The 23,779-nt window shown below is 33.4% G+C and overlaps 3 protein-coding genes across 5 annotated transcripts; 1 reads left to right on the top strand and 2 right to left on the bottom strand.

Annotated features, from left to right (window-relative positions):
- The first annotated feature begins 2,074 nt into the window (after positions 1-2,074).
- LOC100795794 (probable sugar phosphate/phosphate translocator At1g12500) lies at positions 2,075-5,773 on the top strand. Its single transcript, XM_003549847.5, has 2 exons — positions 2,075-3,413; positions 5,494-5,773. Exon 1 carries the CDS (start codon positions 2,311-2,313, stop codon positions 3,376-3,378), a length of 1,068 nt encoding a protein of 355 aa, XP_003549895.1. The 5' UTR covers positions 2,075-2,310; the 3' UTR covers positions 3,379-3,413; positions 5,494-5,773.
- A 1,430-nt stretch (positions 5,774-7,203) lies between these two features.
- LOC100788936 (protein TPX2) lies at positions 7,204-14,181 on the bottom strand. Of its 3 annotated transcripts, XM_006600758.4 has the most exons (19): positions 14,065-14,181; positions 13,650-13,940; positions 13,312-13,473; positions 12,457-12,543; positions 11,666-11,807; positions 11,232-11,337; positions 10,553-10,603; positions 10,112-10,209; positions 9,940-10,015; positions 9,787-9,849; positions 9,550-9,633; positions 9,346-9,404; positions 9,166-9,244; positions 8,488-8,553; positions 8,300-8,362; positions 8,004-8,081; positions 7,834-7,878; positions 7,587-7,663; positions 7,204-7,479 (listed from the first exon to the last, which is right to left on the bottom strand). In XM_006600758.4, exons 2-19 carry the CDS (start codon positions 13,840-13,842, stop codon positions 7,461-7,463), a joined length of 1,548 nt encoding a protein of 515 aa, XP_006600821.1. In that variant the 5' UTR covers positions 13,843-13,940; positions 14,065-14,181; the 3' UTR covers positions 7,204-7,460. The 3 variants fall into 3 exon arrangements, with proteins under 3 accessions (XP_006600821.1, XP_006600822.1, XP_003550895.2); XM_006600759.4 differs by lacking the exons at positions 7,834-7,878; positions 14,065-14,181 and having other exon boundaries at positions 13,650-14,043; XM_003550847.5 differs by lacking the exons at positions 7,834-7,878; positions 8,004-8,081; positions 14,065-14,181 and having other exon boundaries at positions 13,650-14,043.
- Positions 14,182-18,592: 4,411 nt separating this feature from the next.
- LOC100788409 (transmembrane protein 64) lies at positions 18,593-22,514 on the bottom strand. Its single transcript, XM_003550846.5, has 4 exons — positions 21,702-22,514; positions 21,302-21,538; positions 20,973-21,190; positions 18,593-19,060 (listed from the first exon to the last, which is right to left on the bottom strand). Exons 1-4 carry the CDS (start codon positions 21,972-21,974, stop codon positions 18,880-18,882), a joined length of 909 nt encoding a protein of 302 aa, XP_003550894.1. The 5' UTR covers positions 21,975-22,514; the 3' UTR covers positions 18,593-18,879.
- Positions 22,515-23,779: the final 1,265 nt, after the last annotated feature.

Genomic DNA, 23,779 nt, shown 5'->3' with positions numbered 1-23,779 from the left:
CACAAAGTTTATTAAATAGTAGTTAGATTAGCCTCAAATGACCAGAAATTGAACTGCATGCTAATTGATTACTAAATGCAACATCTTAACATAAAACAACAATGACATGACACTAAACTATACTCATATTACCATGCCAAATTATTACAAAAATATGCACAGCACGGATCTTGAAATTTGAAAAGGAAAAAGGAGAAATAAGGCCCTCAGGCAAAAAGGGTCAGAAACACACTCCAGAGGGGAAAACACTGCATCCAGTTGTAGAGTCAAGGAAAGCAGTGAGGTCAACTATGTCTTCTACATTTAACTTGAGACCGATCTCTTCTTCAACCTATCAAAGTCATAAATACAAGAAATCAAGTATAGTTTTAGATAGTTACATCACTAGCAAAGATAAATAAAAATGTCGGACACACAAGTGAAAAAGGCCATAAATCACAAAACAAAAATTTTAATAAAATCACAAGGGCCTAAATATATTTTATCCTACATAATGAGCAACAATAAATTTGAGGCTTGCATCTAATCGATCAAAAGTTGTATAAAATATGCTTAAAATCACAGATCCGATATTCCGATTATTCGTCAGGTTGTTCTGTAATTGTCACGATGCAGCATTAGCATTTGTAAGCAATGCACTGCTTACAAGAAATTTTATATCGACTAAACTAAACAAGATGGCATCCGCATTGGCCCAGCCATACAGTATCTAAATTATTGATTAATTAATTCTCCACAGATTCGATCTTAAGCTACCGAATGACAGAATATGGTCAGTAACTCAAATATACTAAGTGTACCGCGTAAGAAATGTTTTAATAATTACATATAAGAAAAGAAATGTTTAAATATTTTAAAGATAGTGATATGGAAATAAAAACGTTACGTATTTAATTAAAGAAAAAGATTACACATACTTTTTTTTAGAGTATTAATTTATTACTATTTTTGAAATATTAAATCATTAATAAGTAAGATAAGAATAATTATTTTCTATTTTAATAGTCGATTTTTAAAAAAATAATTAATCATAAAAAAGTTAAACTTTTTTACGATAATTAACGGTGAATATATTATTTTCAAGATAATAAAATAGTTATAACTAAGTATATTTTATACTTTTTTTAGAAATCATTTTCAACCACTACATTCCTAAATGATAAAAAAAAAAAATAGAAATGCTAAGCTAAAGTCTAGTACTTTAGTCTCCTTTCTCTCCGGAGTCGGAAGACGCGGATTTTCTGTGAATCCATGGAATCAAACAAAATCACATTATATTCTGTGAGAAAGAGTCCTGAGATATAGAGCAGCAGTCAAAGGTCTTGCTTAGTAGTTAGTACTACTACTATAAATGTGTGGACCAATACAGGCTTTTTAATAATTGATTTTTTTTCCTCTTAAAAAATATACGTACTAACCTTCTTTGATGACCTTTAATTGCTCATATTCATGACTGGGAGAAAACAAATCACATCCCCAGCTTAAATCTTAAATTGAGATTGTGAATCCATAAATGTAACTTCTTTATCAGATTGGGAATGATTCAGAACTGAATTGGTAGTTTCCCATAATCTTAATTCTCGCCAAGAGTCCTGACTCTTTCCACAATCGAAAAAAAGATGACAAATATTCTCTAGACTAAAATCACACAGGGAACATATAGTTGGCAATCAATACCTTTACTTCTGAGCCAATTAAGAATGATATCTTTGCAAATGCGCCAAAGATAAGTTTGACCTTTGGAAGAGCATTCATTTTCCATATACTCATCCAATTCCTATCTAGTGATCGCATATTTGTTTCAACCAAGGTCTCCATTAAGATTTTACATGCACTACGAACAAAGTACATGCCATTCCTTTCGCCTAACATGAGTGTGTACAATGTTGTATGTCGATTTAAGATTGTGAATCTTAAACATGTATAACATTATAACTAAATTTGATGGTTAGTCATACATTGATATTTGATTTATACTATCAACCAATAAAAAATGATCATTAATATAATTTTTAAGATGTTATTAAAAATTCCAACAAGAAAAAAGATGTAGTATCCCACTCAACACAAGACCGACATGTGCAGCAGAGAGTCATAAGCGGAGGCTGCAAGAACCCTCTTCTTTTATTACTATCATGGTTCCCTCCAATCTCCCATCCAACGGCCCCAAATCCCCCAAGCCCCAAATCTCATCACCCACCGCACGATCATAAATCATCCCCCATTTCTTCCTAACACCACTTCAGATCTGGCACCACCACCCCGAACCTAAAAAACATCATAGTATTACAGTACTATTTGGCGGTGGCGATGGTGGAGGCGCAGACATGGACGACGCGGAGAATGAGCAACCCTCGTCTTGACACGACCACCACAGACCCAGTAGTGGACATTCCCCCGACACCGCCGGGGGAGCTTCGGAACAGCTTCGGATCCAACCCTAACAACAACCTCTCTCCAACCCTAGTAACCGCCCTCATCATTTCATCTTGGTACCTCTCAAACATCGGCGTCCTCCTCTTAAACAAGTATCTCCTCAGCTTCTACGGCTACCGCTACCCCATCTTCCTCACAATGCTCCACATGCTATCATGCGCCGCATACTCCTACGCCTCCATCAACTTCCTCGAACTCGTTCCTCTCCAACACATCCACTCTAAAAAACAGTTCTTTAAGATCCTCGCGCTCAGCGCCATCTTCTGCTTCTCCGTCGTCTGCGGCAACACCTCCCTCCGCTACCTCCCCGTCTCCTTCAACCAAGCCATCGGCGCAACGACCCCGTTTTTCACAGCTATCTTCGCTTTCTTAATCACATGCAAGAAAGAGACCGGGGAGGTTTACCTCGCGCTGTTGCCGGTGGTGTTCGGCATCGTTGTCGCGAGCAACAGTGAACCTTTGTTTCATTTGTTCGGGTTTTTGGTCTGTGTCGGTTCCACCGCTGGTCGTGCTTTGAAATCCGTTGTTCAGGGGATTTTGTTGACTTCGGAGGCCGAGAAGCTTCACTCCATGAACTTGCTTCTCTACATGGCTCCCTTGGCGGCGTTGATTTTGTTGCCGTTTACTCTCTACATTGAAGGAAATGTGTTGGCTTTGACTGTTGAGAAGGCCAAAGGTGACCCCTTTATCGTGTTCTTGCTGCTTGGGAATGCCACCGTGGCGTATTTGGTGAACTTGACGAATTTTCTTGTCACGAAGCATACCAGTGCGTTGACGCTGCAGGTGTTGGGGAATGCGAAGGCGGCGGTGGCGGCGGTGGTTTCGGTTCTGATTTTCAGGAATCCGGTGACGGTTATGGGAATGGCGGGGTTCGGAATCACCATCATGGGGGTTGTGCTTTACAGTGAGGCCAAAAAGAGGTCCAAAGTTACCACTCATTGATGTTTCTTTTTTGGCTTTAACACCTTATTCTTCGGGTATTTTCTTTCTTTTATTTCTTTTGTTTTTATTCATATTGCACAATTGCACTATTTTTAGTTTCATTTAATTTTTATTATTGTATTTCCGTGGAATTGGGTCGAATTAATTACAGCAATTGGACTGTATAGGAATTAGGAAGGAAGGAAGGAGAAGCAGAAAAAAGGGGTGGGAGGGATTATTATTACTTTTGTGTTGTTGTTGGGTTCCTGAAATTCTCTTGGCCGTTGTGTAAGCTTATATATGAAACGCTCTATGCCCTTTGGCAACATACATAAAAACGTTCGAAGAACGAGAAACCTTTTATGTGTATTTTGGCGAGGGAGGAAAATTCTCCCTCCCTGTATTTTGTTAATCACTATCACATCATCTATTTTATTTTTTTTCGGTTTTGGCTTTTTGTCATTTGGTGTTTTATTAGCTTTAATTTTGATTCGTTTGTGAGTTTCGAGCTAATTGCTTGTGTTGTATCTAGGGCTGAACTCCTCAATCAAACTGCTTCATAGTATTTCACTGATGGAGTAATATTAAGAATTCAAACATGGGGTTCGATTGTGTGTTTATTTGTTTGTGTTAAGGAATTGTACTTTCTTTTTGTATTGCTTTGAATTTCATTGCAATTCATGAAACTATCACTAAACTTAAGCTTCCAACATTACATATATAGTCATTTCTCCTCTTTCACTTATGCAGTGGCTACTATATACATTTTAAATAATTGTGAAGCAGACAAGAGTACCCTACCTGAAATCAGTCTTAGTAAATAGTTTAGTTAATGTTGAGACTTGCGAATATTGATCAAAATTTTGCAAGTCACAAATGATCGGTTTAGGATACTATTGGAAGTTTACATTTCAAGGTCACATGTTCTGAATGTATTAGTATCTACAGAAACTTGATGGACTTAGCCAAGTTTAGTGAAAAATATTTCATGCTTTCAGCGCAAAACCTTTTACATCTGAGCTGGATTATATTTCTCTGCTTATAGAACCATTGGTAAGTACTAAGTAGAATTCATTTTCTACAACTAAATTAAGTTGTGCGTTGCTTAGTTCCAAATGTATGGGAATTTGCTATGCTTGCTCAAATATACATTTGAACACATCGAGTCAGTATCAGTTGAGTTGATATTGGGAAGTATATTTCTTGGCTTTCTTATGGTGGATATTAATATCTAGGTATGTTGCCATAATACCATTTTAAGCTCATTTGGTTGTGGTCACAAGTCTCAATATCATTCCCATATTCATAATTCTTTCAAATCTGTTTTTGTGACAATTGAGATATTTCAATAAATGTAGTTCTCTGGTTTCACTATCCATTCTAAGAGATACAGTGAGTCAGTAACAATGCCTCTTCCCTGCCTAAATTGTACCCGATTGTGCATGTTTATGTTTTGCTTGCCTTGCTAGGTCAAAGGGTATCTTGGCCGCTAAATTAGGTGAACAGTGGCATCTCTTCAAAGACTGTCATGTTTCACACTCACCACCAGTCACTTGTGTCCAAAACATTGAAAAATGACATTCCTTACATCCATTTGGCCTAATCTCAGAAATTGGTTGCTGTTATGCTATCTTCGTCAAGCTAGTTGAAAGTTGCATTGTGTCTTTCTGAATATAGATATTTAAGATATTTGGTTTGTTAAATTTCCATTCTTGTCAAAGGGTTAGGGAGATGTCCATGTTTGAAGCCGGTCAAATTGCTATTTAGGTATTACTTCGTTCATTTGGAAGTTGCTAATGGCACAATCTATGTAGCTTAATAAATTATCATTCGTAAGTTGTTTCAGGAATAATATATATGCACTTGACCTGTGTACTTGGTCGATGTTAGGTGTTGTAATAATGTCACTATTTTGTTTACGCTAAAACAGCATGTGACTTCTTACCTAAAGACTAAATTTAATAAAAGAGCATGTGATCAAAATTCAATTCGTGTATTTGTGGGACATACAACTTACTACGCGAGTACTTCATTTTTCATTTTAAAATTTACCTTTATACGGGAAACGCATAGGAAAACCATTTGGATGTTTTTTAGAGATTGGATATAAGATTATTTTATTTTTTTCAATACTAGGGACAAACCACGAAAAACTAAGGGGACTTAAGGGAATAGCAGCAGCTCTCTTAACATCATCAGAGACTAGAGCCGTTAAAGCACAGGATAATTCATCCAAAAGGAAGGAAGCCCAACTTCTTTGATGGCCAAATTTAGCAGCCCAGTCAGCAGCAGAATCTACTTCCCTGCTAATGTGCACAATTGGATATAAGATTTTTCATTTAGTTACGAATTTACAATTTAGTGACCGATTATCAATTTATCAAAGTCTAATGCAATGAAACGAATAATTAAACAATGATCACTCTTCATTCTTAATACTCACCGAAGTTCTAATCCATAGTCATTACGAGAGTAAAAACTTAGGAATATATTTTAAAAAAAAAATAATTGAGCAATTATTATTTTTCAACACTGTCATATCTGTTTGTAATCCCCTACGACTTAGGAGTATAGTGCTTGAAGTTGATCAATCTTGTTTACAGTGGTATAATTCTGATGTAACCCATCAGGTGTTAGTATGACAAATTCAAAAACTTAGTCCGGCCAGAGCCAGATTCAGTGACATTTCAAACTTCCCACAAATCATTCAGCCAAAGGCATTCAAACAATTTCTCACTGGCACTCTGAACCGATGCCTGCCATTTGGACATGAAATGAAACGCGTTTGTCATCTTTGGAACATGCATTGGAATAAAATTCCGGACATTTATTTCTGTACGCTCCTTACCCTAAGTGAGAGAATTACGACAAAATCAAGGAGGTGCAAATAGAAAATATGGGTTTAAAAAAACCCTAAAATTTCTGCATCCCTTACGACGTCTCAAACTATATGGGCTGCCCAATGCCGATAATTTGGTCTACACTTTATCTTGAAATGTATTTCCTACCACTGAGGCATGTCAAGCCTAGTATATTAAATTTGAATAGATACTTTTCTCATATCATGTGTTTTTTTTTATATAATTTATTACTTTCAAATTCTATTAGTTAAATTTAATTAATCTCAATTTGAATTTTAACAGATTAAATCAAATTAATAGACAATGTCTTAGTTTACAAAAATTATTTATGTAACTTCCTCTTCAACTTTTTTTTATCTCTAATTCATTCCTGTTGATCAAACCCAGTTTATTAAATTTAATTGCTAAGTCAAGATTGAAGATGTCTCTTAATATACCCACTTGGAACTTGTCATTTTTAAAGTCGAGTAACTTACATTTTAATTTATGCTTTTTAAGTCTAATTAGGGATAGTCTAATTAATTGATGTGAAATCGTGAAACTCTTACGGAATAGAGGATCCACAAACATCAGGTCATCCAACTTGGGCTTGCCTTTTAAGCTGAAATTAGATGAGAAAGGAAGCAATGACAAGTGAGTCGCATTGAGGTTGAGTTACGACCAAACTCGGTTAAGACAGTACACAGCCTCCCAAACTGAGATATGAGGCGGCCAGTACATAGCCATTCAAACTGAGATGTGAAGCAGAGCAGTACATAGCCATCCAAACTCTTGAGATATGAGAAGGGATCAGTACACAACGTCCCAAGCTTTGTGCTATGAAAAGCAATGAAGCTTTAATAGAACAGTCGATTTATACCCAAGGTTGAGACAAGGCCGAACTCGGCTCAGTTACATATACCATTCTAGAAATTAGGAGTAAAAAAACTACGCGTTAATGCTACGAAAAGCGAAATTGGCATAAGCTGAAGACAACGCAACACTCTGGCCTTAAATGATACTATATTTTTTGGATCATGATCAGTGGCAGTTATAGAAGTTACAGCTATGCACCTAGGATTTTGTTCATTTCTAGAAAAAAGTAAGATTCTGTGTACAGTAAAAAATATACATCTATCATCCGCATAGAGTTGTTAGGGGACTGTCAGATTCAACTATGTACCGAAAATCTTCATGTTAGCAGCAAAACTTCAAGTCTGATGTCCATAACTAAGCAGGTTGCACATTTTCCCTCGTTTTTTGTCATCGAATTCCTAAGCTCCTGGATCATTTCAATTAGAATGTTAAATATATAAGCAATTAATTTTTGTTTCTGGGTGTGATATAACGATCGTATTAAACATGAAGAGTAGTGTCAACTGCGCATACCTCCTTGCACCCATCAGACTGATGCAACTGCCATTCCCTCGAGACGTTCGGTTTGCCCTTAACATAAAAGCCTTCTCCTGCATCATGTGTCAGCTAGATGATGAAATCTATCATTTATGAATTATGACGAATCACTAAAAGATAGAAATGTAACTTTAGAATATTTAATTAAAGAAGTTATATGAAAAGCAAAGGCTCAACGGAAGTCATGCTCTTCGGACAATGTTATACTTAAATATATTATTACCTCTTGGTCCAGACGAAAAGAATTAAATATATTTTCTTTTGAGTCCTTGCACCAAGAAACAAAGAACTCAATACAATGCCAAGAGGAAAAATAATCCAAATCATTACGTTTAATTCAAAATTATAGAGAATAATTTATTGGAAAAAACAAAAAGAACGTAGAGGGTAAACCTTTCTACACATCCCAGAATGCTGAGGCAGTTTGAAATGAGATCCGTTATTTGGCTGGCCTTCGGATGTCAGAGACAGCTAACATTCCGAGAATATTTAAAGATTGAGAATCGTTAAAAAATATCTTTATGGTAAGTAACAATACCAATAGAAATTTCATGTGGTAAACTTACAATGCAAAAAAAAAAAAAAAAAGCACATAAATTGCCCTGCAAGGCTTGAGAGTTAAATCGAGAAAGTGCATCAAGCAAAAAAGGTAGCCAAAATATCAATTAAAAACGAAAGCGTTAATTCACCTTGCTGAAGAGTTCAACTGGGGGGTCATGCTGAACCTCCTTTTCAGTCTGTAAGTCAAATTCCTATATAAATTGAAGCAAGATACAATAAATGAAATTTTCTACCCAGAAAAATAATCATGGGAAGAGAAAATCAATGAAAAAACCATATTGGGACTACAGTCTGTGCAAGTTTTGTTATGCCTTACCATGGGGACTGTTGTTTCCTGTTTGCTGTTATGGAAAACACCACCATTTCCTTTACTTGGAAGTATCTGTAGCCAGACATTTTGGAAGGAAAGACAAAATTAAATAAAATAGCAGACAACAAAAGAATCCGAACTTCAGAATTCTCTGGGATATCTTCCAGAAGTCACATTACTCTCATACAGAATAACAGTTCCTCTATAATAAAGAAAGATGCACTAAATAGAGTTACCTCATAATACATTATACTTCCAATTTTCATCCAATATTTTTACATATATTGCCTTTAGGATTGTGTACAATATTGAGTTCTACAGGAAAGTTTTCTTGACACTTTCTGAAATAATGCTGCTATTGTCATGTAGATGTGCCATGAATATGAATACCTTTTTATAATAAATCAGCTTAATAATGATATATCTATGAGTGAATCTTATACTACTACACTAGTATGAAGGAGATAAATGCTTATGTTTCATGGTATAAGAACACTACAGTCTGCGCAAGTTTTGTTATGTTTTCATTGAAGCATAAAGATTGTTTAAATTATTTCAGTCAGAAAAATTTTTAAATTATATATCTCATCCTCAGCCAGAAAAATAGTTCAGGTTCATATTTATTCTTTGCTAACAAGTTATTGCCATGTATCTTATCGAAATTTATCATTGCTGTCTCATTACCTTCTTATTAAGAGGCTGAGCTTTAAAAATATGAGTAAAACCCAATCCATCATTAGTTGGTGCAGCTGCAGCTGCAGGTCTATGGACAGAGACAGTATTCTGTAGTTAGTACCATTGTTTCATGAACAGTCATTGTTTGAAGGAACATTTATCACTATCACCACATTTATTAGTGATTACCTTCTTAAATCCTTGATTCTATTTTCTAAAGCAGAAACACTAGTATGCTTGTCCCAACCCTGCAACCAGATAACTTTGGTCTCAGAAATACTAATCATATCTATTGCGTAACAGGAAAATAAAACAAGAAAATGCAAATCAATCATAAAAAAATACATAACCAATGATAATATTTAAAATTGTATGAACAAAAATTAAACTGACCTTATCAGAATCATCATAGTGAAATGAAGATGACATAGCAGATGTGTGTTGCATTGCCCTCTCGAAAGTCTTCAAGTGAAATTCCTGAAAAGTAATACAGAAAACCTGGACTTAAAGATATATAACAGAAATAAAACAAAAAATCCTAATTAATTTTTTAGTTCTTTTACTTTATAATCATTGGATGGTGATACATATGGATGAATAAAGAAACTAAATATCAGAACTCGGGCTTACTTGAAATTCAGGCAATCTCGGAGTGCTCCTTTTGGGAGGTAGCATTGAAGGAGCCTCAAGAATCTAGATTGTGAACATAATTTAGAGGAGACGATGGCAACAATGCACCAAATTAACCAGACAAAAGCAATCATATCTACAGCAAGAACTAACCTTCCTATTTAATGGGCGAGCTTTGAATTTGGGAGCAGCGACTGTCACATGCTCTGCCTCTCCAACATTCTTGGGTCTGTGAAGCACATGTATTTCTCAATGTCCATTATCTCTTAAGAAGAGAATTCATCATCAAAATTTCAGTGAGCATTACACATCCACAATCACAAACCTTATCCTATGTGCTCTACGTGCTGTTCTAAGGTCAGGCTCCCTTGGAATAGTAAGCCTTAGCTTCGAACATGCAGAGTTTTGTTCAACAGTGACAGCCTGCAAGAACATACAAATGTTTAGAGTATTCTCATGAGAACCTCTTTTCTGCCACCTCAAGAAACAAAATCATATTCCTTAAAGATATGAAACACTCGCTCTTCCCAATTGCAGTTTAGGCACTTAATAGAGGATACCCTTAGCCATTTACAAATTCCCACTCAACAACAGTATTAAAATAAAAGGAATTTCTTACTTCTTTCTGCAAAATCAAATAAGGAATAACATATGAAGGACAAAAATATGAGTACCGTGCAATTCATATGAAGAGGATACTTGACAATTTTTGTATAATCTACATTAACCAAGGGAAGATTCAACAATTCTGCATTAGGATTCATACCATCATTGGTGCCTTGTGGAAAAAATTGGTTTGCTGCTTCACATCAGAAACCTGTCATGGAGGCAATACATTAATCATTTCAAATGCCCTGTCTACAATAAATGTGATGTCAACATTACTCAAGTTCCATTTGAATTCCCGGTCCATGTTTACCACCCAAACATTGGAGACTAATGGTACATTTGGGAGTAACATTTTGGGAGGGAAAGGGAAGGGAGGACAAAAATTTTAATTTTTAATTAAGGAAGTTATGTAATGTACGTAAAAAAAAAAAACAAAAGATTATGGCATAAGTTTATGCTAGTCTATCATTTTGTTTAGAGAATATTTATTGGAAATGAAAAACTTGTCCTCCCTTTCCTTTTCCTCCAAAACCCAACTCTCAAACACATCATAATGTAATTCTTCTAGTGTATTTTACTGTTACCCATGAAAAATATCAACTAAGCACTCATAAGTTCCTTAGAGCAATTCTGATACACACAAATGTAATGATTGTAGGAAATTTTTCAAAAGATGCATCATTTGTAACTTACAAGGAACTGCATAAAATTTCACACCATTACATATTCAACTTTATGATCAATTTCTGGTATATACTTCTAGAAGCCAAATATGAACTTTCTTCAAGTTCAAGTATTGTAATATCAGAGAAGAAAGGCTAAAACAACTTGCAAACCTTACACAAGAGACCACTCTCTAATTTTTGCCGCTTGGCAGCTTGATTTTCTACCCCAGAAGAGATAGATAAATTTTGTTCATTCTGAGTTCGTAGCTTCTGAAATCTGAGAAAGGAAGAGTTGCAGATATAAGGTTGTATGGGTTTTTTCCAGAAACAGAAAAAAATAAAATCAAAGATATACAGTAATAATACTCCCATAGCTGTACTTATTAAAAGAATATGACTTCATAATGAATAAAATGCCCATCCAAGTTAGTGAGCACTTAAATTAATGCACCGCTTCGAGCAAACAGAGATAATGTAGAACAATGCAATAAAATGTTGCATTTCAAAATAAATGGCAATTCATACTGTCATTCTACTTCTCCCACCCAAGAAAAAAAACGTCTCTTTAACTATAAAAACAAAAAATTATTCTAATTAATCATCACCTTGAACCGATGTTTTTAGCAGGGTGATTTTGCTTGGCCAATTGACTAGCGGTAGGTTTCATTAGTGTTGAACTCTTTGGTACAGCAGACTTAGCCTTAGAGTTCAAATTGTTGCTAATTGTCTTACTGCCAAAGGTAAGTCCTAGAAAAAGAAAAAAAATACATGTCAAGCAGAAATAGAATAAACAAGCTGAGGCAGAGGGAAAAGGATTAAGGCAGATAGATAGAGAAAATGAGAGAGAACCACAAAAACATAAAGTTATAAATAACAGAAGCAGAGTAAAAAATAATGTCATGTATTAAAGATATAAAACCACTCAAGTACTTCCACCTAACAACTTAAAATTTTGGGAGAGGAAGTTATTGACATAGTATTAGAACCTAAATGACTACAGGAATGTGATCCCTTCCACCATCATTCATCATAATTAAATCAAATATCAGCAAAAGGTAAAGTGGAATCATACATTGTCTCCACCTTAAGCTTTGGAAGAGTTAATCCTTGGCATAAAATGAAACGACAGGTCATACCAGGAGTTACCATAGCACAAGAGACAATTGCAACATAAATAGCAACATAAATAAGGATTACATATCAAACAATATTATGAGCACCTCAGGTTGTAAATTGAGTTTCTAGAAAGAAATTGATGATGCCAAAATTGCACTCATGAAACTAATCAATTGATACTACTTTGATAGACACAAGGATTATAAGATGCTAAGCCACTAAACAAATTTACAGTCCTCATATTAGCATCTGGATCATGGTATTGGTATCAGATTGTTACCTGTAGGTACTTGTAGGGACCTTGCACCATCATTTTGTAGAATTCCAGCCAACAAGCCAGAGATATTTTCACCAAGTGTTTTTGGACCTAAAAATTACAGAGAAGGCATCACCAACAAGTCAAGAGTATGTATTGAGCATAGAAAGCTTGGATACATGACAACAGGATTACTATATTAGCCCATTACATAACAAAGTTTTCAGCTTATCGCTTCCAGAGGAATAGACATATGTACTTGCAGTTATTTGAGAAGGTCCTCAACGAGAGTATGATAATTTAAAAATTACGCCAACACTTGTACAAATCCAATCCTGGTACAGTTTTGCTCTCTGCTAAGTAGCAGGTGGCAAAAACATGACCACAATCAAACAGTCATAACTTTTCATTTAAAAATGGAAACATCTCAATCTACAGGCCAAACAAATTATCCAAACAGAGGGACCCTACGGGAGCAGATGTACATACAGAACATCCAAGGGCCAGAAAAAATATTCCGATATTTTTAACACTAACAAAAACAAAACATTAAACCATATATTAGTGTGCTTGGTTCAGTTTATTTTAGAGAAACAATAATTTAATTTTGCTAGTTTGGTGAGGGAGCTTCTGAAAGATTTTCCCCAATTTTTAAGCTAATAACAATATAATAACTAATTACAGCTCAATCAGATCACCTAAGGTGTAAATAATAAAAAAAAAATCAAGAATTCAAGAAAAAAAAAAGAATATACAAATATAATAACTTAATAAGCCAGCAAGTTGATTGCAACGCCGTTTTAGTGTACTTTCAATGAGAACGAGAGTTGCATGAAGATAGTAAACGGCGTTCTACAAAGTAAGATTATTAAGCCATACCACAATTCTCAAAAGCCGTGTCCGAAAATCCAATCCCTAACGGAACAGTAGATTTTTCATCATCCACATTACTCGCGCATTCCACGTGTTCGGACTTCGGCGAATCGCCAACATCTTCCAAGAACAAATCCTCTCTCACCACTAGCAGCCTTCTCACAAAAGCTGAAGCAAAAGAAATGTGCAATTTCAGAAGAAACAGTAAAAGAGAATATGTGCAACGAAGAAACGAAAGGGGAAAATGAAGATACGAAACAAGTTTCGCAGAACGATAAATGAAAAAAGAAAAAAAAAAAACGAAATGCTTGGAAGAAATGTGTGAGAAAGAGAAGAAGACTAACGCGAAGGAGGGTAACTAGCGGCATTTTGAAACCAGTGTTGGGCTTCGTGAGCTTCCGCGGGAGTCTCCGGGCGAGTGAAATCGAAGAACCTTGCAGCGTCGAACTCGTAATCGAGGTCAATTTCATGAGCAATAAACACGTGCTCTATTTCTGCGTCTTCTTCGTCTTCCTCCATCACCATCGTCATGGACATTATTACCTCTCTCTACGGCGTCGTTGAGTAGGTGGAGTGAGAGCAATGCGGGTTATGTTATGGAGCTCCGTATCCGAACAATGAAGAATTTGTTTCTGCTGCTGAGTGAGAGTGAGGTGGATTTTGTTGAGCGGTTTTAACACAAATCACGATTTTAATTTTAATTATTAATGTTTTTTAAAAGGAAAGTATTTAATTAGTGCGTGGTGAAGAGGAAGGTACCGTTCTTTACTTGGAAGGAGCCAGCAAGAGACAAAGCAGAGAGCTCTTGCAGCCTTTTCAACTGTTTTTCAATTTCAATTTTTGTTTTTTTATTGCCCCAGGACCTGAAATTTGTGCTGCAAACACAATGTGTGTGAAGAGGGAGAAAGGGTCCAAAATTTGAATTTATTAAGAGTTTGGTTTTTACTATTATAGGACCGATTTATGGGTGTTTAAAATTTGAAGGGAAAGAAGTTGGTGGAATTTTGGTAGTTTTTTATCCGTATAGAAAATGGGGAATTTCATTTGTGTTTGTCTATGATGTGCTACTTCTGGGGTGACATTATGTTGTGATATTTAGGATTAGATTAAAGATTTGGGATATGTTTCGGGCAGCGAGATCCTGTCCACGAGACGACTCTGCAATTTCGGCGCCTGCTCATTTTGGCCTTTCTGTTACATCAATTTGTAATCTTTTTTTCCTCAAACTAAAAAAAAATTTGCAATATTTTGTTCTTGGTTACTTGTACTCTAATTTTAAAACTAAATTTAATTATATATTTTATCACTTTATTATTATTATTTTTTGAATTTTATCGCTCAATTTCTTTTACACATTTTACTATTTCAATTTTTCACATTTTATTGATCACTTACAAGTCTAAACACATCTAAGTAATATATTATTTTGTCAATATTTTTATTTTTTTAAAATGATATTATTTTATTACCAACATATTAGTAAACTAGTATATGAAAAAAAGAATTAATGTCCATATATTAAAAATATAAAATAGCATAAAAAATTACATGATTATTCAATCATAACTTATTATTTAAATTATTTTAAAATAATTATTTTAAAAGTTAATAAATTTATTATACATGATAATTATAATTAGAATTATAATTAAAAGAATGTGTAAAAAAAATTATATTGTCCATATATAACTCTCTTTCTTGTGAAAAAAAAAATTTGCGTGATGTGAAAAAAATTTGAAAAATGATAAAATACGAGAAAACAATTTAAGTAATAAAATTTACGGTTGAGTAGTAAATGTAGCTTAAAAATATAACTACAATTACATCCTATCCTGATAATGTTTAGCTTAAATAAATTTAATATCTTTCTTTAATATAAAATTTACTTAGTATATCAATTTTGTGGCAGATTTTTTGAAAGCCTGATAAAACTAAAATAACATATCTAAAATGAGTCTAATTGTGTACAAGTTAGACTCACATTTTTAATAAAAAAAATACATATTTCAATAAAATCAAATGATTCAAATTAATTTAGATGTATATTTTAATTATATTTAACATTCTAAAATTATTTTTATCAAAATATAAATTAAAGAGACACTAAATCAATAAATAATATTATATAAAATATTTAATTAACTAAACTGATGTTTAAATCTAAAAATCTTTTAATATGTTTGAAAATATTTTGAATAAGCTATTTTTATTTTGTTTAAAATAAAAACAAATATATTTCTGTAATAAAATAATCCAACATACATGAATTTTAATTTTTTTTAAATAGACAACTTTAACTTATTTATTGGACATGAAGTCAAATTGAACCTAAAGTATTGTCTTATTGCACCTGGATGGTTCTCTTGTCCTTGGCAATGATGACCAGTATTGGAGGTCCCTAGTATTAGCTGGGTTCCACTCCTTTTAGTATAAACTCCTAGCTAGTGTGGAACATGCGAATCCAATGAAGAATTAAGAATTATGTTCTGAGTAAACTTCGCCAAATCATTTCAGTTTATTTTAAAAAAAGTTTATTACTCGATAAATTTGTTTGGTTGATAAATAAATTTTTTAATTAAATTTTAATATTTTTTTAGTATATTTTAATATTTTTTGAAACATTATTTAAGGTAACTTTTTTTAAAATGATAGTCTCTAATTTTATATTTTATTATTATTATTTTTAAATATGTCATTTTATATTTTTTAATTATTTTAACAACTATTTTTATTAAAATACTTTAATAAGTTACCTTAAAACTTTTATATTATTCGTTAATTTTTTAATTTTCAGCTAACTTTTTAACTAGTTTTGTAGAACATAAATGAAAAAAAAATGCTTTTTTATGTTTCAGCAAAATAAAAGTTAAAATAAATGAGAAAAATATAAATATAAATTATTTTTATTTGGTATTCGACCAAATAAAAAATATTTTATCATTCATATTTTACTTTTCTTTGTTTTAAAGGGAAAATAGAAATAGAAAAATAAAATAAAATTTTGTTTTTATAATTCTTTTATTTTTCAACCAAATAGAAAAATATATTATTATTCATGTTTTTCTTTTCTTCATTTTCTTTCTTTACATTAAATATATCAGTAATTTCACTTTTACTCTTTGTAATTAAGGTATGCGTAATTTTATTGTTTATAGCTTTAATTATTTGTATTTATATTCTTTAGTTTTAAATTATTTAAATTATTTTTTTCACATCATATTTTATCTACTAACTGCCAAAATTATAACAACATGGGACGTATAATATTTATATATTGATAAAAGAAAAATATAAAATATTTAAACGAAAATACAATGAAAGTCTATTTTAATTAAGAATAAATTACATTAATCATCTATGAGGTTTCTTCTAACTATACACACTCTCTCCTTTTTTAACCATTGGAGTCACTATAACCTGTGATAGAATATGAGTATAATGTTTTTAAAAAATAATATAAGAGTATGTCAGTGTAATATTTTTAAATATAAAAAGAGTAGTAAAGGAATAGAAAAAATAACGGTATTATATATAATTTGAAAAAAGCTTAATTTTTGTGAGTGTAATTTGTTTTTTTTATTTAAGTAGCATGTGTGTGTGTCACGCATGTCGCTTTTTATTAACAATTGGTTAATACAAAAAAATATGATATTAGTTTTAATGAAAGATTTGTTGTTTGTTACGTAAGAATTAAAAAAAGTATTTAGAAATTGATAATAAATCACATGTTTTACTTAACTAATTAAACTATACTTCGTTTTAATGAAATATATATATATATATATATATATATATATATATATATATATATATATATATATATATATATATATAATTGTATTACTATTAAAAGAATTTGACAAACAAATATATCAACAATAATCGTACTGAAAAGAAAGGTATCCATTTGAAATTTGAAACCCGTAGCAAAAGCTTCATAATTCAAATGTTCAATGTTTGGTATTCATACTATTCCAGCAAAACTTTTTTGATATAAATAAAAATATTTCAGCAAAAAATTTTATAAAACAAAAAAAATAAGAACTCCAATAACATAATAACATGTTAAATTGTTAATAGTTAATTATTAAATAGCCTTAAATAATATTTTTTTATCTTATTTTTGGGTTTGAGAAAAATAAATATGATTAATTTAAAGTTCGATCAAGAAGTAACTTTTTAATCAAGAATTATTTTTATTAAAAATTAAATTCGAATAGTATCCGAACACAATATTAATACAAAAATCTTTAAGAGTCAAATGACATCAATAAATATTAAAATAAACAAAGAAGTATTTTTTAATAAATCTATAATAATTATTTATGTTCTTAAAGTTCTATTTTTTTTTCAACTACTGTAGTTATGACATTCTTAAGATCTGTTTGAATATAAGTCGAATAGCTGTAGTTATGACATTCTTAAGATCTATTTGAATATAAATCGAATAGCTTCTGAAATTTCTCTACTAAATATGCAAAGTTTACTTTTAGTAAAAAAAAAGCTCAAAATCCTTTCTAATTTATATCAAAATAAACTCGTAAACTTTATCAAAACTAAAATTTTCAATATAATTATTAACATTATCAAAGTATTAAACCACTAGAATTAGTGATAAAAAGGTTTAGGTAATATTTGTAATGTTCTAGATTCTAACCTTGTTACCATTCTACATAAAAAAAAAAAAAAAAAACATTAACAAAGTATAGATGTAATTTAGAAAATTTGTAAGTGCAAATCTCATCAAAGGTGTCTCTTCAATCTTGTTAACAGCTCTGTTTATAGAAGACAACATAAGAATAAGAATAGTAAAGTTTATTTTTCATAAATATTCTCTATCTCCATCTTGATTTTCTTTCGCGAATCTAGACATTCTTACGTTGTTGATTAATATAATATAGTATGTATAACTACATTAAAGAGAAAGACAATTACTGTTGCGTAAAATTCCACCATGATTAACTGTAAAATTCACCAATAATATTTTCCAAACATGACCATTACCATATCGTATTTATTTATATCCAAATTCTTGTCTCTAGCTATTCCCCACCCTTCTAATGGTGAGGCCCCTCCACCATATCCACGATGTGTCCCCCCAAATAAAGTGTTCCCTTCATAATGCCATCATATTATTGCCGAGTATGGTATGAGTTGAGTAGTACATGCGAAAAGCATTTATTTGTCTGCCCCAGTAAATGAAATGTTAAACTGAGAAAAAGAAATCCATGCAGACAAAACATAATTCCTGTAGCAAGTCAACAAATATTGAGGCATTGGATTCAAATGCTATATAAATCGGGAATTTCATTCATATACAATGATAAATGAGATAGAAGCGCTAACAAATAAAACAATTTCTGTAAACAATATAAGGAAACAAGGAATGGAAATGCTGAACTAAAAATAGGTGTTGGCCATGTTAGCTTGTTCCTCCAATATCCTTTCCTTGGTCAACCCATCCCACTAGTTATAATACATTTGACGGTCAACTCTTCCCATGGAATAATGTTTCCTCATAAAAGCAATTTCATATAAGGAAACAATGAACGAAGCCAGACTAAAATTTCTGGACTACTGCAACAATGGATCCTCCTCCCTTTGTAACTCATCAAGCCGTCTCCTAGCATAAGCTGTGAAAAAGATGGTTGTCGCCACCGTTATACAGAAGCCTGCCACATTGAGAATAATTTGTGGGGCAGATAGAGAATGCTTTTCATATGAAGCATCAGCTAATGTCCGAATCAAAATTCCACTGCAAAAATAACCAAATTAAGTATACAATGAGTTCATGCGGGTCCAGATAATTTGCAACATTAGTTTCTATTTTTAAACCAGCCAACATTTGAAATGGGGTAACCTGCAATAATGGATTACAGGTGTAGCATAAAATACATGTCAGATGCAAAGATGAAGAAAAGGAAAAACACTAACTAATGGCAAAGTCATTACCATTATTAGATAAAATGCTTTTGAAGGAAATAAATTCAAGCATGGCATTGAAAGACAAATTTTCAGGGCAAAAAACCGAGAGGAGGAACTAAAGATAAAGAAAAAATCCAATATTGAATTTACAGCTACAGTAAGTAAAGATACATTCTCAAAGCAAAAAAGAATATTATGGTGCAAGCCTCTTTTTTTTCTTCCCATAAGAGCATAAGTTTTTCTTCCAGTAAGAAAAAGTTTAGGAGGGGAAGTAGCCCTAGTACAAGGTCAGAGCAATCTAAAAGCCACAACAAAGGCTTACACAGAAACTTGATGATAGGCCACAGGTAGAAATCAAACCCTAGCCTAGTCCCTAGACCATTTTTTCAAACCAATCCTACCAGTTGAACAACCCTCGTTGGTTAGAGCTTTAGGTATTTGGCTAGTGAGAATCAAATAATCTATGCTGCACTTACATTTGCTTTCCTTAAACCCCCTACCAAAATATGGTGAGTTGATGACATAATGAAAAAATCTTAGTGACATTCAAAAACAACTGCATTCTGAATTGATGGCATGGCAGTTATGGCTGCCCTTTCTCGAGTCAAGAGTGGCATTGAAACTATGGTAGCATAGGTGACAAACAGTGATAGATGGTATTAGACAAGGGAGGACAGCCATATGATTGAAAGTCTTAAGTTTTGAATTGTGGAACCAGTTGCAATTCAGAGTTTCCGTAGGTATGCAATCAGGCATTCCTGAGTAAATTAGTCCCATAAATACACAACCATAACCATTTAGCAGACAAAAAGCCAGTATATTGATGTATTTAAGAAGAAGCCACACATGCCATGCATGGAAACAGATCAATCTCTTACTTCTATATAAAGTCATAGAACAGTTTGTGATATAAAGCTCAGGCGATTGACAGCATTCCTAAAACGAGGGAAACAAGAGCGAACTAAACACTCAACTGCTCCAAGAAAAACAATAATCTACCTCATAGATAACTCAAATTCTCCAACTCTATATTCTCCATGGTCAAATTAACAGAAGATCACAATGTGAGGACACAATACGAAGATGCTCACTTATTAAAAATTGCACTTGTGTGAAACTTTGATGAGCATAAAGAAATTATACTGCTAAATGCCACCAGAATTTTTTTTTTACAAAGAAGGCAAGAACAATAACACACCACAAAAATGGAAATGACTTTTGAACGCATATCTCACTTTCTCCAATATATTAAAGATTCATCAGTTCACAAATCAATCTTGGATCTAATTAATTAAGAATAATCATGAAAGGAACATATTGCAACAATGGGAAACATGAAAACATGGTAAGGCAAGATGAAGAGAGTTTGCAGGACTCTGGATTGTATCAGTTATTAAAAATTCAAAACCATATATCTAACCAAAACAGTTCTTACCAGATAAAAAAAGCATAGAGTAAACAATGTCGTTCCTAGAAACAATCATATTATGCTAAACATAATCATGCTGGAGCTAGAGTTATTCAAGCCAATTACACAACCTAGATGCACAGAATGGCATGGACATCCAAAGGGACCAAAAGTGAGCAAAAAATGGTCACCCCACTCGTTACTTTAAGTATACATGACATATTCCAAATGCCAATGTTAGATATTATAAGCATGTATGCAACCAAGTAAAACACAAACAATTTCCTAGTATAACTAAAAAAGAGTGAATTAGAGAGAGAGAGAGGAACCCTACGTATAGATTGCAACAAATATTTCCGGCACCATTCCTACCAAGGACCCAACTATATAAGGCCCATACTTAACATTTATTGCCACAGCACAATAGTTGAAGATTAAGTATGGGAATGGGGAAATTCTGATAAAGGCAACAGCCCGGAACTGATGAAACCAGCTCCCTCCACCAGCAGATCTTAGAATAGAAGCTTTTTTCGGATACTTCTCCAGCCACCCCTGCATAATAGATTCACAAAACATTGGATTCATATTAGTAGAGGCAAGACAAACACCTGCACACAGAAACAAACAAAAAAAAACAACTAAAATTCAAGACAAAGCATGTACTTCAATTTTATGGTGGAAGAGTTTGCCGATGACAAAAGGGAGTGATACACCAATAGCTGCTGCAGATATAATTAGCAAGAACCCAAAGCCATAACCAAATGTCATTCCAGCCACCCACATGGAAGGTGTAGATGGCAAAAGTAGGGTTGGGAATATTGCCACAGATGCAAACACCAAAACAGTTAACACTGGAGTACTGAAAGTCTCTGTCTCCCAATTTATAATCGGAATAATCTCCTGCAAAAAATAACAAAAAATTGAAGTACCCATTATAATTCAGTAACATTTTAATGCATAAAGAATGCAGAATTCGGCAATTTCATTCCCAAAAATCAAAACTTTACAAGGGAAAAACAAACCCCAAATCCAATAATAGCTAGTGGGAGAAAAAAGCACAAACCTTGTCTATGAAATAGGGTCCGACCCAGACGAGCACAACCACAGCCAAAAACCCCAGGAATAGAAACAACACCACCAATTTCACCCAATACCACACGGCGGCTCTTAGCGTCGGCGGAGAAAGCTCCGCCGCCGCACCCGGAGGAGAACCGTCGTCGGCGTTGGCCCTCAGTTTCACATAGTCCCCATTGCCATCATCGGATTGGATTGTGAGGGTAACGTCCGGCACGACCTCTTCTCTCCGACCACCACCATCAGTCTCGTAATACGTCATCGGGAAATGCAAAAAACAAAACAATCCCAAAAAAAAAAAAAAACCCACCACACAACAAGAATTTTTTTTTCTTTTTGGATTATGAATGGTTGATCATGGTCGGTGGCAGCGTTTTATAGCCCAATCAATCGATCAATCATCTGCACCCGCAACGTGAGAACCGATTAGGGCACGAAGACGACGACGACGAGGAGGATGATGATGAGAAGGGTCACGAGAAACTTGCGGATTGAGGAATGAGGTTTTAATTCGGAGAATGAGAACGTGAAATTGGCAGCTACTTTTTATGTTTCTATTTCGGTTTTTCTCTTCTGTTCCCACCCAGCATCCAGGTGAGTTGATCTAATCGAGTTGAGGCACTGCAATAAAATCACCTGGTCGAAACGCTGCCGTTTCGCTCTAGAACGACACGCGGCTTTGGAGTGACGGGTGTTGCAACGGCATCGATCGATGATGGATTGATTACTTTCAAAGGAGGAGGCGTGGAGTTTGGTTTCTTTGCCGTTACTACTACGTGGACCTCACTCTTTGGGAACTTTATAATCGCCATTAATCTTTAATTTTAATAATTTATAATTTATTTTCTACAACTATTGAATTAAATTTTAACAAAGCTGTTATTGCTGACCCCAAGCGCATGATCAACTGTAATTTTTTCTGTGGGGCAGAACGGATATGGGCAAAATCAAGTCCTTGTTTGCTTCGTCATTAGTTTGTTCTCTGAAAGAAGGGAATTTATGCCTCTATGGGTTCGGTGGGTTCACCATTACTATTTCAGAGCGAGCGATGTGTGGAATTACAATGAGCTAAGTACGGAAGAAGCCAAAAAAAGGATTCGGACTTTATTATCTCCAAAGAGGAAGAAGCCAAAAAAAGGATTCAATCTTGGAGCACCAATGAACAATTGCGCAAAGTCTATGAATATATTATAGGTGTCAAGTCTACTGTCAACTGAAATTAGGGGCAGATCTACATCAGGTGTTTAAGGAAAATTACGTTGTCTGACTATAGCAATTACAATATAGTACATGTGACTGTTTAGGAACAAACTGATTTTTGAGGATTATCAATTTTTTGTAATAGAGGTTATTAGGAAGATTAAGTTTCTTATGTATAGACAAGAGCACCTGTTGCATTTGTTTTAGTATCTTGATATAAGTCTTCTTGTATTAGGGAGACTTTTGATTTTCTTTAACTGTGGGGTATGTTCCGTTTGTTATTGTAATTAGTAGATGGTTATTTCGGATTAGAGTTTCTAAAGAGAATTTGATTATATTTGATTCAAATATGATTATTTTTTCATATAATTATATATAAATTAATTGACATAGGATTATTTAAGTTTAATTAAAAAATTAAATTTGAGTTTTAAATATGACTGGAGGAAGAATTTTATCTTCATAATAATCATAATTATATTTTATTGGAATATGACTATCTCATGTGAAGGATATTTCTAATTAAAAAAAAAAGCTAATAAGTCATGTTTAAGCATCTTTGGGCTGGCTCCGGTTAAGTTATGTTGTCTGTTGTCTTTTGTTTCTTGTATTTCTTTTTTCTGAAGATAATGTAACGATAACGTAGCTTTTGTTATGTGCGATTTTTTGTTTGAGAGGAGAGAGAAAGATATATATTAGTTCGGAACCGACATCTCGGCAATGTTTGGATGTATATCCAATTGAAATTCGACACGCGGCTATGTTGTGGCACCAACTAAGAGCGTAGGGAGCACTAGCAACTACCTCGCAGTTTCTTGTGTGGTAGGGAATGTGAGGAATCAAACACAGTATATAAGATTTTCCTTT

The sequence above is a fragment of the Glycine max genome, chromosome 17, assembly GCF_000004515.6.
Source record: "Glycine max cultivar Williams 82 chromosome 17, Glycine_max_v4.0, whole genome shotgun sequence".
Lineage (NCBI taxonomy): Eukaryota > Viridiplantae > Streptophyta > Magnoliopsida > Fabales > Fabaceae > Glycine > Glycine max.
The sequence above is the reverse complement of the archived record's forward strand: the minus strand, read 5'-3'. Positions and strand labels throughout refer to the sequence as shown.

What these genes read in the sequence shown, in the direction of transcription:
- LOC100795794 (XM_003549847.5), top strand. Translation starts at nt 2,311, where the DNA reads ATGGTGGAGGCGCAGACATGGACGACGCGGAGAATGAGCAACCCTCGT.
- LOC100788936 (XM_006600758.4), bottom strand. Translation starts at nt 13,842, where the DNA reads ATGTCCATGACGATGGTGATGGAGGAAGACGAAGAAGACGCAGAAATA. An exon ending in CTCAGCCTCTTAATAAGAAG is followed by an intron (nt 8,554 to 9,165) that starts GTAATGAGACAG and finishes GTCTGGCTACAG; the next exon opens with ATACTTCCAAGTAAAGGAAA. An exon ending in ATTCTGGGATGTGTAGAAAG is followed by an intron (nt 7,879 to 8,003) that starts GTTTACCCTCTA and finishes TCTTGGTGCAAG; the next exon opens with GACTCAAAAGAAAATATATT.
- LOC100788409 (XM_003550846.5), bottom strand. Translation starts at nt 21,974, where the DNA reads ATGACGTATTACGAGACTGATGGTGGTGGTCGGAGAGAAGAGGTCGTG. An exon ending in TCTTCCACCATAAAATTGAA is followed by an intron (nt 21,191 to 21,301) that starts GTACATGCTTTG and finishes TCTATTATGCAG; the next exon opens with GGGTGGCTGGAGAAGTATCC. An exon ending in ATATTTGTTGCAATCTATAC is followed by an intron (nt 19,061 to 20,972) that starts GTAGGGTTCCTC and finishes TTATTTTTGCAG; the next exon opens with TGGAATTTTGATTCGGACAT.